The 13611-nt window shown below is 48.8% G+C and overlaps 1 protein-coding gene across 3 annotated transcripts in view; it reads right to left on the reverse strand.

Annotated features, from left to right (window-relative positions):
• CSGALNACT1 (chondroitin sulfate N-acetylgalactosaminyltransferase 1) overlaps positions 1-13611 on the reverse strand; it is a 339558-nt gene that overhangs the window by 24679 nt on the left and 301268 nt on the right. For all 3 annotated transcript variants that reach the window (XM_055566958.1, XM_055566957.1, XM_055566956.1), the window contains exon 5: positions 4599-4700. In XM_055566958.1, coding sequence (XP_055422933.1) covers positions 4599-4700 — 102 coding nt within the window. The remainder of the gene's footprint in view (positions 1-4598; positions 4701-13611) is intronic.

Genomic DNA, 13611 nt, shown 5'->3' on the forward strand with positions numbered 1-13611 from the left:
TGCGGTCCATGGGGTCACTAAAAGTCGGATATGACTGAGCGACTTCACTTTCACTTTTCACTTTCACGCATTGGAGAAGGAAATGGCAACCCACTCCGGTGTTCTTGCCTGGAGAATCCCAGGGACCGGGGAGCCTGGTGGGCTGCCGTCTATGGGGTCGCAGAGAGTTGGACACGACTGAAGCGACTTAGCAGTAGGAGCAGCAGTAGCAGTGCTAAAAAGCAAAGACATCACTTTGCCAACAAAGGTCCGTATAGTCAAGGCTATGGTCTTTCCAGTAGTTATGTACAGATGTGAGAGCTGGACAGTAAAGAAAGCAGAGCACCAAAGAATTGATGCTTTTGAACTGTCGTGTTGGAGAAGACGCTTAAGAGTCCCCTGGACTGCAAGGAGATCAAACCAGTCAATCTTAAAGGAAATCAACCTTGGATACTCTTCGGAAGGACTGAAGCTGAAGCTGTAGCTCCAATACTTTGGCCACCTGGTACGAACGGCTGACTCATTTGAAAAGACCCTGATGCTAGGAAAGACAGAAGGCAGAAGGAGAAGAGGGAAACAGAGGATGAGATGGTTGGATGGCATCACCAATTCAATGGACATGAACCTGAGAAAACTCTGGGAGATACTGAAGGACAGGAAAGCCTGGGCTGCTGCAGGCCATGAGGTCACAAAGAGTCAGACACCACATGGCAACAGAACAACAACAAGTACAAAAAACTCTGTGGAATAAAAATCATCTATTGAGAACTAATTTGTCATTGTTTTATTGTTGTCTTTTAGCCACTAAGTTGTGCCCGACTCTTTTGCGACCCCATAGACTGTAGCCCGCAGGCTCCTCTGACCATGGAATTTCCCAGGCAAGAATACTGGAGTGGATTGAAATTTCCTTCTCCAGGGGATTTTCTCAACCCAGGAATTGAACCTACATCTCCTACATTGGCAGGTGGATTCTTTACCACTGAGCCACCAGGGAAGCCCAAGGGGAGACTAGAAAATGGTTATTGAGATCTTATGCCTGGATCCTCTCTCAAACTAATGGGATCTCTATCTATGTCAGTGGCTTCTAAATATTTTGACCACCACGCTTATCCTTACAAAAGGATACTTACACATCATGACAAGCAACCCCTCTACACACACACTCTCTGAAATCAAAGTTTCATGAAACAATATTTCATCTTTACTACTCGTGACACATTTTGATAATCTTCTGTCCTGTTCTTCCTTGGTTTTTTGAAAATACTGCACACAATCCACTCAAATCGAATCAATTTCACAGCACTAATGAGTCACAAACTGTAGTTTGGGAAACACTGCTAGGCAGCTGTCCGCGGAAACAGAAAGCTCGACGGAGTAAGCATAAGCCAAGAGATACAAACACTGCACGCTGGTCACCAAGCTAGACTTTTCCAAGACATTCTTAAAATATGTACATATTAGCTAGGTTTAGAATAGTTTTATCACAATGCTGATAGCCAAGTGAAATAAATTTCATTGAAACTGGTTTCAAATCTTACTATTTTCAATGAACAGCTATGGCTTTTTGGAGTGAGAATCTGCTGGGATGTTAAGACTGGGAATCTGGAAGCTACAGACGAGGTTCAGGTCTGCCCGTCCCCCGGATCAGGAGCGGCAGGCTGAGTACCAACCCCTCTGAACCTCCACTTCTTCACCTAAGAAATGGGGTCAGGGAGTTCCAGTGATTGAGTCCACGCTTCCACTGCAGCAGGCATGGGTTTGATCCCTGGTAGGGGAACTAAGATCCCACATGCCGTGCAGAAAAAAAAAAGAAAAAATGGGGTTAATAACAGCTTCTATCTTATAAGGTCGGTGCAAACATTAAGTGGTATCATTCATGTTAATAACAATGGTTTAATAATTATTAATAATAATGATCTAACATTATTGACTAATTTAATAATGACATTTTAATACTATTCAAAGATGAGATACATTTTAATTAAAGTTTTAGCATCGTAAGAGAAGGATAAAGATGGTAGTTAAGTAAAGCTTCTTCTGTGTGTTTTACATAGATTACTACATACAAATTTACTACACACTGGGCATTGTCCTTCTCCCAAACGACAAACACTGAACATTTTAAAACTTGGTAAGGCCCTATGCTGAGGGCTGGAGTCACAGAAGCACGTGACTCGGTACTACGCTAGCAGCAGATAGCCTAGTCAGGACAATAGAAACGCGCGCCAGGAAGCGTGTATGAGAGATGCTGAGGGAGAGGGTGGTCAGAGCCGAGAGGGCAGGACAGGGCAGGGGGAGCTCCAGAGTGGGGATCTGGGTGCTGACGGACAGACAGAGCATCAGAGGAAGCAGAAAGGAGGGTGGAGGGAACCCAGACCCAAGGGAACACGGCGAGTGAGGACGAAGGGTGAGCTGCGCCCCCGTGCGGCTGCGGGGCACTGAGCCATCAAAACGACGGGAGAGCTAAGAGCCTGGGGACTGCCGAGTGGGTACAGCGGGTGATGAGGAACTCCATGTGCTCCACGGGGTTGCAGGCAGCAGCCGTGGGGAACCAGCTCAGGCTGGCGGCAGAGGGCAGGGTATTCCTAAAGCAACACCCAGGAAGGGGCAGAACATGCCCCACGGCCTCTGCGACATCAACACTGCAATGTCACCGGTGATCAGAGCGGGGAGGCAGCAAGTTTCTGTAGCGCTGCTTCAAAGACTGGCTCAGGCTCCAGCACGAAGTCCCCTTCAGGGCTAGCTTTGTCTCTGGGAGTTTTCCAAACCATCCCTACCCTGGGAATGATTGTACTGTCCTTGTTCAGATTCTATTCATTCTTGGCTGACCACACAACCCTCTGAGTGTGAATTCAGCCCTCCAGGTAATGTGATATGGAAGAAACTGCCTTGACAGAGTCCCGGGCACTCCGGCCACTGGACATTTCCTGTAACACGGCCTCAGTGGCCTCCCATTCGTCCATCAGACTCGTCTAAAGTCGGCCTGACGTATCTATCAGCAAATGTCTGATTGCCTTCTGATGTCCTTGGAAGATGCCAGACCCAGCCTGACTGTGCTTTACAGTCACCTGGACCTCTACTTAAAGTACCCTTAAAGGAGGTAGCTCAGGCAGCCCCTGGAGGGACCTCCACTTTCCTAGACAATCGTTCTCAGTCCTGGCTGCATTTCAGAATCATCTAAAAGGCATGAAAAAGATCCACACCTCCCGTGGCTACCTGCAGAGATGTTAAAACCTATCCACCGGCAGAGGACATGAATTCTAATAACTCCAGCTCCTCACTCCCAAGTAGAGATGAAAAGGATACTGCAACGCGTTGGAGTCGAGAGATTTCTATTTCATTTATGTTTAGGATATTCAATTATTTTATTCCCTTTGATCTCCCTTCGGCAGGCGCCACAGCTTTAAACTGGTACTAGTTTTCAACTCTTTTAACTCCTTATTGCTTTAGAACAGAGGTTGGCAAACTTTTTCTATAAATGACCAGATAGTAAAAAGTTTAGCTTTGTGAGTTACACTGTCTCTGTGATAACTACTCAGCTCTGCAGTTGAGTATGAAAGCAGCCATAAATGATACAGAAAGAGATGAGCAGGCCTTCGAGCCAATAAAACTTCATTTACAAAAGTCAGTGTGGATAGAATCTGACCAGGGTACTGCTTCAGATGTCTGAGTAATCACTACCATTCTGATCTTGTGCTCGGTAATACAAAATAAGTAACAAAGCCTGAACACAAAAAGCGCACTTAGTCTCAGCATCTTATGCTTTGACCAGAGACTGAAAACAGAGGGACTTGTTTGTACTCAAACCAGATGAACCTACTCAGATGACTTCTGCCCCCAGTACCTCTGACCACCCCCCAAGACGTACCTACAGAGAAACCACCCACCTGGTCATTCACCTGCAGCTGCAAACTGGGAGGAGTGAGCAGGCAGTACCACCAGCCTCCTCACAAGCAGAAAATGCCACAGGCGTGTACTCATTAAATACATGTTTGTTCGTTTATTTGGGTAGGGGGAAAAAAAAACCTGTTTTTTTTTTTTTTAATACATTTATTCCCCACGTAACTGATGAATGAGGTAGAAACCCACAAGCCTCCATCCAAAGGTGCTGGTTCAACAGCTTCTGTGAATCTAGCCCCCCGCCCTGCCCCAGTCATCACCGCCCACTCCTCTCTGATCTCAAAGTGCAGAATGAGAGAGTCAGCGGAGGGTGAGCCCATCTGCGAAGTGGATGAGATGGAGCCCTGAAGAGCAGGGCTGAGAAGCAGCTCCCCACATGGCTATGCTCCCCAACTCCATCCCTGCCAAGTGTAGTCCCCACACCTGCCGTTCACACGGTGGGCCAGAGAAGCCCTGTCCCCCACCCAGGCCACTCTGGGCTGTTGTCCCCCGCCCATCCGAGTTGCTGCCCCACACTACGAGGATGCGTGCGAGGCGGGCGGTCCCCAGGATGGAGGGTGCAGAAGCAACCCCTCAATCCTCCCAACACACAGGCCAGCCCGTCACTCTCCCGGGTCAGGCCGGGAGCGGTAAGGACATAAAACAGCCTGGACCAGCTCAGGTACCTCCTCTCAGGCTCAGGTGCTGGACTCCCGACCACGGCTTCACCTCGGACTCACCGGGAAGTGTTCTCAAGTATTCCTTTGACCTCATCCATTTCTTCTTTTCCAAAGTAAACGACAGTGAGATGAACCCTCCCGTCTTGTTGGATGCACATCTCCCTGGAAAACAAAACACGGAAGTCTGGTCCTGGGTCCACGACAGGCGAAGCCCAAATGGATACCTGTTCTGTAAAGTGCAAAAGGGTCCCCCGGGAATGAGCCGCCAGGAAAGCAGAGCACAGGACAGGACACTCTGGCTGGCTCGTCCCAGGATCCGTATTCCTACTTCTCTTACCAAGAAAACCACGGAATTTAAACATGTAGATCTGATCAATGAAAATGCAAGATGCAAAAGGCTGCAGGCTCAACCTGCCTCGGGTCCGGCCTATTGGGGCCGGGATCCAATGTCCAGAACAGCGCTGGGGCCATCCCTTTCTCTGCCACAAGAAGTCTATGAAGGATGGAAGACAGAGCCCATTGTACAGATGAGAACACCGAAGTCCAGCAAGGCGAGACTAGACTCCTCGTCCTTGCCTTTTCCTGTGTGTGCAGCACAGAATAGTCTTAGAGACTGAACAAGCAAAGGTTAAAAGACATGTATTCTTCTGGGGGCTCCAGAAACCCTGGGGACAGCCAGCGTCATGGCGGTGAGGGAGCGACAGGCCAGAAGCACCGCTGCTGGACAGCACTCTCCCTGGCGGGTGGATTCCCTTCATGCTCCCCACTGCCCGCTCTGTGGCTGACAGCGTGTGTATGTGTCTGTGCATCATTTCAGCAGATTTCTGAAAGCAACTTAAAGGTACGTTTCTACTTTGCTGCTGTTTAAGCTGCTAAGTTGTGTCCGACTCTTTTGCTACTCCATGAACTGCAGCAACGCCAGCAACTTCCCTGTCCATCACTATCTCGAGGCGTTTGCTAAAACTCACGTCCATCAAGTCAGTGATGCCATCCAGCCATCTCATCCTCTGTCGTTCCCTTCTCCTCCTGCCTTCAATCCTTCCCAGCATCAGGGTCTTTTCCAATGAGTCAGTTCTTCCCATCAGGTGGCCAAAGTATTGGAGTTTCAGCTTCAGCATCAGTCCTTCCAATGAATATTCAGGACTGATTTCCTTTAGGACTGACTGGTTGGATCTCCTTGCTATCCAAGGGACTCTCAAGAGTCTTCTCCAACACCACAGTTCAAAAGCATCAATTCTCGGCCCTCAGTCTTCTTTATACAATTCTACTGGCAGGATGATATTTTGGGAAATGCTGACACCTTGCTTGTCCTTCCATTTCATTCCTTTATTTCTGTGTTGCAACTTCCCTGAACCGCTAGACAACCACCCACATCAGAGTTTCAGAGTCTCCCACCTCTAACTGCAGAGGCCAGTTTATCCAGTGATTTTTACCATGACGTCAAGGAGGAGGGGCTGCCTACCTGGGGTTGTTGGGAAGATCAGAGAAAACATGGTTCCTGCCCTCAAAAACTTTCTTAAGAAATAAATGAGCTCAAATGAAATCATCAGGAAGCTCGTGGCACTGATGAAAAAGTACACGGAATTCTGAAAGGAAGACCATCCCGCGGGCTGGAATGGCTGGCACCTTGAGGGATGTGCAGCACTGTGGTGCAGAGAGGAGGAGACAATTCCAGAGGGAAGAAGTACCGGGGAGGAGTCTACTGACCCGGGAAAGAGGCACAGCCTTCACCTTCGTTCTGCGAATTCTCTCCCGTCTCCAGAGGAAGGAAGAGAAGATCTGACTGAAACCAGACTGAATTTGGGGCTCTGAGAAGCAGGCAAGGGACCAGGAATGGGGCTGGGGTGCTGACCCTGCTTCAAAACTGAGAGCTTCCCAGCCCCGCCCCTGCAGGCCGAGCTACCACCCACGGGGGACAAACTTCTCTGTACACAAAAGACTCCTTCTGCAAACCTGCCAGAGAATCCTGGGGCTCCCTTGGCTAGGGCCGAATAAAAACACACACAGCATCAGGCGCCTGAAAAACTGCTTTAAAGTGTGCGCACTCAGGAAAAAAAAATCCATCCCAGGATGGATCAGGAGAGAGTCACCCACTGAGCCTGAATAAAAAGCATCCTTGTTTTTTCTAGCAACATCTTTGTTGGCATTTTAAAATCCATCAAAGGACTTCCTGCTTTCAAGGAATAAAACAGAGAGAGACGCTGGACCTTTACTTCTCGTTCACCAGCTCCGGCTTCCTGAAAAGGCAAAGCAGAGTTTATCCTGAGGGCCACCTCCAGGCCCCACTCCATTCATGCGTCTACTCCTTCCTGCCTTCATTCAACAAGTAAGAAGTCTTAAAAATCGAGTAAGACATTTCTGCCCTTGAGAAGGTCTCCTTCTGATTGGAGATTGCATGATTAAAACTATCTACACAGCAGCCAACACACGCTGCCTCCCAGGGAGGAACACCATCACCATCTGTCTGATAATTTTACAAACTTTCGTGTTTTTCAAAGCAGGTCTCCCTGGACTGCATCCCCTGAAAGACGAGAGGACGAACACTGAGTCCCATTGCTGTGCGATGCATAATTCTCACTGGAGTAAGATTGTAAAAGAATAACCACGTGTGACTCTGTAGAGGGACCATCCAGGTTTCCTGGGATTCTCCAGAGTTTAGCTCTGAAAGCCCACCACCCAGTAAATGCCTCAGAGCAAACTGGGACAACTGGTCACCCTGCCCACGTCAGGGACTTGACAGCAAGGAATGGGCAGCTGAGAGCGGGAGGCACGGCAGGTCAGAAAACGGCAGTAACAGGCCTAATGAGGCAGAGGAGGGTGGCGGGGGTGTGGCTGATTTCTGATGGGCGATGGGGACAGGTACCAAGGTCAAGGCGGCATCCAGGCTAAGCCTAGACAGGCAAGTGGACGCCCCGCAGGTGGAGAGGACTGGGGCAAGGGCTCTCCCGGCTGAGAAGGTGCGAATGCAAGGAAATCACATCACAGTTCTTGTCTCAGTCAGTCTGCTCTTCAGGAACATCGGGGATGAGAAGAAAACCTACCGAGGCTTTAATCATGTCCTGTGCAAATGAAAAAGCATGAAACAGCCCGTCAGGCTCCAGTGTCTCCCTGTGGTCAGCGAGGACACCAGGGAGATACAGGGAACAGAAAGGGATGGGGGCCCGTCAGAATCGGGCTTCAGAAAGAAAGCTTCTTCGGCTTGGTGGGTCCTCTCCCCTCCCGCACCCCACACTGAAGGACTCACAACTCCTGGATGCCACGATTTGAGGCGCTGAGGCGTGAGAGTCAATAGTGACCCTCGACCATGCCACAGGGACCTACATTCCCCATTTCAGGACAGCAAATGAGACCACTGGCAACTGATGGTTTTCTTCTCTTAAACAGATGTTTCTACATAATCTGGCTCAAATGAAGTTAAAAACAGCCTCTATTAGGCCCTGGAGAGACCTTAATGCAAATAAGGTGAATGATGTAGATTACCATTTCTCAAACATGTGTACCAGAAACTTTTGGGGAACGGCATCGGAGTCTGATCAGAGAATCTCCTGCCCAGGGAGAGGTAGGGGGCGAGGCTGGGTGGGGGACGGGGCTGGGTGAGCTACGCAAGGGAACACAAAGATGACAAAGGGCCTCCCGGATCGAGGCCCCCGTGGGCGGCCTGGCGCAGCGCGTGCACAGCAGGGCTGGGCTGGTCCCCTGCCCACCCAGCAGAGCCCACGCTGCAGCCCCACCTCCGTCTCAGAGTCCATAGTCACTGGTTTCTAAAGACCCAGAAATGTCCAGAAACATCTTAACAGCGCTAAGCAGGAAGAGGATTTTTAAAAGTTCTGCAGAAAATTCAAGTAAAAGGTGTCCCTGATACTATGTTTAAATGTCATAAGTGCCTTGGGAGGGACAAGAGAAGAGTTGGAGGAAGGGAAACGGGGGAACATTAAACAAAAATAACCAGCAAAGTCTGAGAAGGCTCAGAGCAACATGGGGAAGGGTTCTCAGTCCAGCTGGAAGGTGTCAAAATAAAAGTCGAGCAAACTTGCAACTGCAGACAAACTACACAACGAAACGACAGATGCGCTTTTAAACGGATAAGCCGGACGCCAAGGGAGACCGAGAAGCGGAAGAGCAAATGCAAGAAGAGTCTCCAAAAAGGCAGAATGAGGTGATGTAAAAAAAGGAGGGGGAGGTCAGTTTAAGCCAACACACCGCTAGGCAAAGGGAACTGAATCTGAAGCGAGTTCTCCTGGGTGCACCCCCTCTGCTCTGGGCCAGGCTGAAGACGTCCTGGGAGTGAAGGCACCCGGGGCTTTCATGGGAGAGGAAACGGCTCGTGGACCCTGTGAGGTCCACCGGACAGGGACCAGGGCTACCAGACAGCAAGGGAGGAGGCGGCGCCTGCTGGAGTGAAGGGCCATCTCATCTCCATAGCAACAGTGGAGTCTGGAGCACACAGGCCCGCGAGCAGCCCCAGCGCACCTGACCACAGCGGTCCACACGTCTCCTCCGCGTACACACCAGTGTCATTCCCACTGAGGGCGGGGACAGCCCTGGAGCTTCAAGCCGCATCCCTTCTTGTCAGTCCAGGAACATCCCCCATCTCTTGTTCACGGCCTCTTCAATAAAGGCCCTGAGGGTCTCGCTCTAGGAAAATTTTGTCTCACCCAACAAACAGCAGCTACCTTTTCATTAGCCATTGAGGCTGAGGAAAACGAGGCTTTCCATCTGAAAATCAAATTCCTCACATAAAGGAAAGGCTTGTGTAAAAGCAGATTAAAGACTAAAGCGTTAAAAATTAGAGGGCAGCAAATACACTGAGAAAAACTACAAAATCCGTAAGTAGGTCTGAGAAGCAGAGAAATCAGCAACAAAGCAGCAATTAGAACACCAAAAAAGTTCCCCGAAATGGAAGAATCCACTACAACAAATCAGAGAGTCAATTCCTAGGCAGGTTGATAAGAAGTCCAGGGTCCCCAAGGAGGAGAAAGGGGTCTGGGGCTCTCGAAGTGGAGATAGGGGTCTGGAATTCTCAAGGAGGAATAAAGGACAAATGTCTTTTTTTTTCTCCCTACATTCCTTAGTCTTAGTCACATAAAACATTTTTATCTTTAAGCCTGGAACTGATGATTACACAACTAGGAACTGGATTTGGACTCTGTGCTAAGGATTATATAGCAGCAATGTATCCTGCTTGAGGACAGTTTCTCCTTCCTGAGGGCCTTCTGGCTAATCCTGTTATCTTGAAATGTGGATTGTGGGAGCGGGTCTAGTAAGATCTTTGCAAACCTCCAGACATTCTTCTGATTCATTGTAATACCTTATTGGAGAGTATATAACTCCATTGCTAACACTAGCAAGGGGGCACTCTTTCTGCCCCCTTCTGATGTCTGTGTCAGAAGCTTTCTCTGTCTCTTTTATGCTTTAACAGAACTTTATTACCCAAAAGCTCTGAGTGATCAAGCCCTGTCTCTGGCCCCAGATTGAATTCTTCTCCTCCAGAGGCCAAGAATCCCGGCATCTTTTGGGGTTCAGCAACAATCTTCCACAGATAAGGCAACTGAATTACAGGAGACAGAAAAACAAGACACTGAGCTGAGGCGCATCCGGGTTAAGCGGCCACGAGTCACGATGAAGGCAGGCATTCTTCCGCCAATTTCAGCAAAGACAGAACAGAGCAGGCCTCACATGCCTCCACGGCGTCGTCATACGCAGAACCTCCACAACCTCCCGCGGGAAGGAAACGTGCCCAAGAGCGTTAAGCCCAGCCAAGGCACCCTAAACTGTGCAGGTGACAAGCACAGAACCCAAGTTCTGTTCTCAGGCACTCAGGACCCTCCTTGAAGAGACACTGACCATGAAATCCAGGCACCCTAAACCTCGGGGATGAAGGCATCGCTGGTGGAGCACTGCTGATGAAGGCCCTAAAGCCACTGACATGCAGAGGCTCTGGTTACGACACAGGGCTGCAAACCCCACTGAGGTGAAAATAACAGGCAGCTGAGACATGGGAGATGGGCCCCGGAGAGGGAGGAAACGTAACCGTGCTCCTCTCTTCTTACCGGGACGTTTTAGTTGATCTAGTCTAACATTAATGTATGTGGTGGAGACACATGACGATTTCAGTCTGCTCAGTTTTGTAAAATGTGTTTTACCTTCAGAGCCATCTCTAATCAGACCTCTAATTAGACAGAACTAGTATCTCTCTCTCTCTTAGATTTTTGGACGTGCTGGGTCTTCACTGCTGCCTGCAGGCTCTCTCCGGTTGCGGCGAGCGGGGCTACTCTCTAGTTCTGGGCATGGGCTTCTCATCGCGGAGGCCTTTCTTGTTGGGGAACATGGGCTCTGGGGTGCGCAGGCCCAGTAAGTGCGGTACACGGGCTTAGCTGCTCCATAGCGGATTTTCCCAGACCAAGGATTGAACCCACGTCCCTTGCATTGGCAGGCAGATTCTTAATCCACTGGATGACCAGGGAAGTCCCAGGAACTAATATCTCTTATAGCACAGAAACATTTTCTCAAAGAGCACTAATTTCTTCTGTCATAATGCACATCCTTTTCTATAAGTTTCAGTTCAGTCGCTCAGTCGTGTCTGACTCTTTACGACCCCATGAATCGCAGCACGCCAGGCCTCCCTGTCCATCACCAACTCCCAGAGTTCACCCAAACTCATGTGCATCGAGTCGGTGATGCCATCCAGCCATCTCATCCTCTGTCATCCCCTTCTCCTCCTGCCCCCAATCCCTCCCAACATCAGGGTCTTTTCCAATGAGTCAACTCTTTGCATGAGGTGGCGAAAGTACTGGAGTTTCAGCTTCAACATCAGTCCTTCCAATGAACACCCAGGACTCATCACCTTTAGCATGGACTGGCTGGATCTTCTTGCAGTCCAAGGGACTCTCAAGAGTCTTCTTCAACACCACAGTTCAAAAGCATCAATTCTTCGGCGCTCATCCTTCTTCACAGTCCAACTCTCACATCCATACATGACCACTGGAAAAACCATAGCCTTGACTAGATGGACCTTTGTTGGCAAAGTAATGTCTCTGCTTTTGAATATGCTATCTAGGTTGGTCATAACTTTCCTTCCAAGGAGTAAGCGTTGTTTAATTTCATGGCTATACGTTTAAGTGAGGAAAAACTTAATTCTCTCATTAAAAATAGAACATAAAGCACGTCTCATACTGAATGACATTTCAAATGTGTTATTTTTGTATCTGTAGACGTGCAAAGAAAGGTGCCAAGAACGTTCAATTAACGTTTAAAATGGTTAATTTAGGGAAGCAGGGCCAAACCTGAGTTTTTAAATAACTTATTCCTGGTTGTGTTCTGCCATGTAAACATCTCATTATAGCCATGTATCACTTTCACAAGTGTAAAAGTCAAGTTTAAATTATAAAAGCAAAAAAAAAACAAAAAACAAAAAAAAACTTCCATCAAATTTTTAAACAAAGCATAAAAAATAGGGCAACGGTATAAACATTTCCAGAACAATATAAAAATGTCTAAGACAGAGAGAATCCAAAAGAAGAAAAAAGATCACTCACGGTTCCACTTTCCGTGACAACCAGAATGGTTTAGGATCAGTAGTAACAGTTTCCACTGCTGGATGGAAGTGGCTTCACAGAGACAACACTGAACACTGAATAAACATCAGCTTGTATTTTCTCCCAATACTCTTATGGTCATTTTAATGGCATTTAAATATTTAATTGACCAGAGTTTACTTTGGGTTTTGGTGCGAAGTCAGAATGAAATTTTTTCTACTGCTTGATTAGCTGTCCTAAAGCCATGTACTGAAGGATCGATCCATTTCCTGCTGGCCAGCTTGAAATGTCACCTTCACCAAGTTCTGACTCGAAATTAAATAGCCCCAGATATTGGGGCTAAAGGAAATCAACTCTGAATTCATCAGAAGGGCTGATGCTGAAGCAGAAGCTCCAATACTCTGGCCACCTGATGTGAAGACCCGACTCTGTAGAAAAGACCCTGATGCTCAAAGGCAGGAGGAGAAGGAGATGACAGAGGATGAGATGGTTGGATGGCATCATCGACTCAATGGACGTGAGTCTGAGCAAACTCCCTGAGATAGTGAAGGACAGGGAAGCCTGGCGTGCTGCAGTCCATGGGGTCGCAGGACACGACTAAGCAACTGAACAACAAGAACAAGATGATTTTGGGCTTCCCAAGTGGTAATGGTGGTAAAGAATCTGGCTGCCAGTGGAGGAAACATAAGAGACGTGGGTTTGATCCCTGGGTCTGGAAGATCCCCTGGAGGAGGAAATGGCAACCCACTCCAGTATTCTTGCCTGGAGAGTCCTATGGACAGAGGAGCCTGGAGGGCTATAGTCCATAGGGTCACAAAGAGTTTGACACGACTGAGTGTCTGAGCACAGGTTTAAGTATCCCATCTCGCCCAACTTTTCAGAGACCTCAGCGCTCTCAGAAGCTGCTGGACCACGGAGCAGACTCTGCTGTCAGCTCTGCTCCAGCGCCCTCCGTTGAGGAAGGCTTTCTCCTCCTGCTTTCCCAGCCTCTACTTCTAACTATGTGACTACACTCCTCTCTGCGTGAAGCCAGGCTCCTCTCATCCCCCGCAGTCTGGTCGAGGGTCTGGTGCACACACGGGGCCCCCCAGTCCCCAAGGACCCCACTGCCCACGTGCGACAACAGGCAAGGGAACAGTGCCAGGCAAGAGAAAGGGGCTTTGAATTTTTGTTTTTAAAGCTTTAACTAGAATTACTTTTCATTTCGCCACCTCCACTTTGGAGACTCATTAAGGTACTAGTTTTACCTTTTTCAACAATATTTCCCTTCCAGTGTTACTCCTACTGTTAATTATTGGCCATCCTCATGACACCAAGGCAGTGACTGAACTGGGGAAGCCCAGGAGAATTCTGCTCTCCCAGGCTCGGGGCCCTGCGGGGAGGGCTTGGCCAGCTCCCAAGCAGACAGCCCTCCAGGGTGAGGACCACCTCTCAAGTCCAGTTCACCAGGGAGAGGCCTGCGTGCTGAAGCCAGCCTCAGGGCCTTGCAAGCTCCAGGCAGCTCCTTGGCCCACGGATCTCACTGTAAACTCGTCCTG

Source organism: Bubalus kerabau, chromosome 2 (genome assembly GCF_029407905.1).
Source record: "Bubalus kerabau isolate K-KA32 ecotype Philippines breed swamp buffalo chromosome 2, PCC_UOA_SB_1v2, whole genome shotgun sequence".
Taxonomy (NCBI): domain Eukaryota; kingdom Metazoa; phylum Chordata; class Mammalia; order Artiodactyla; family Bovidae; genus Bubalus; species Bubalus kerabau.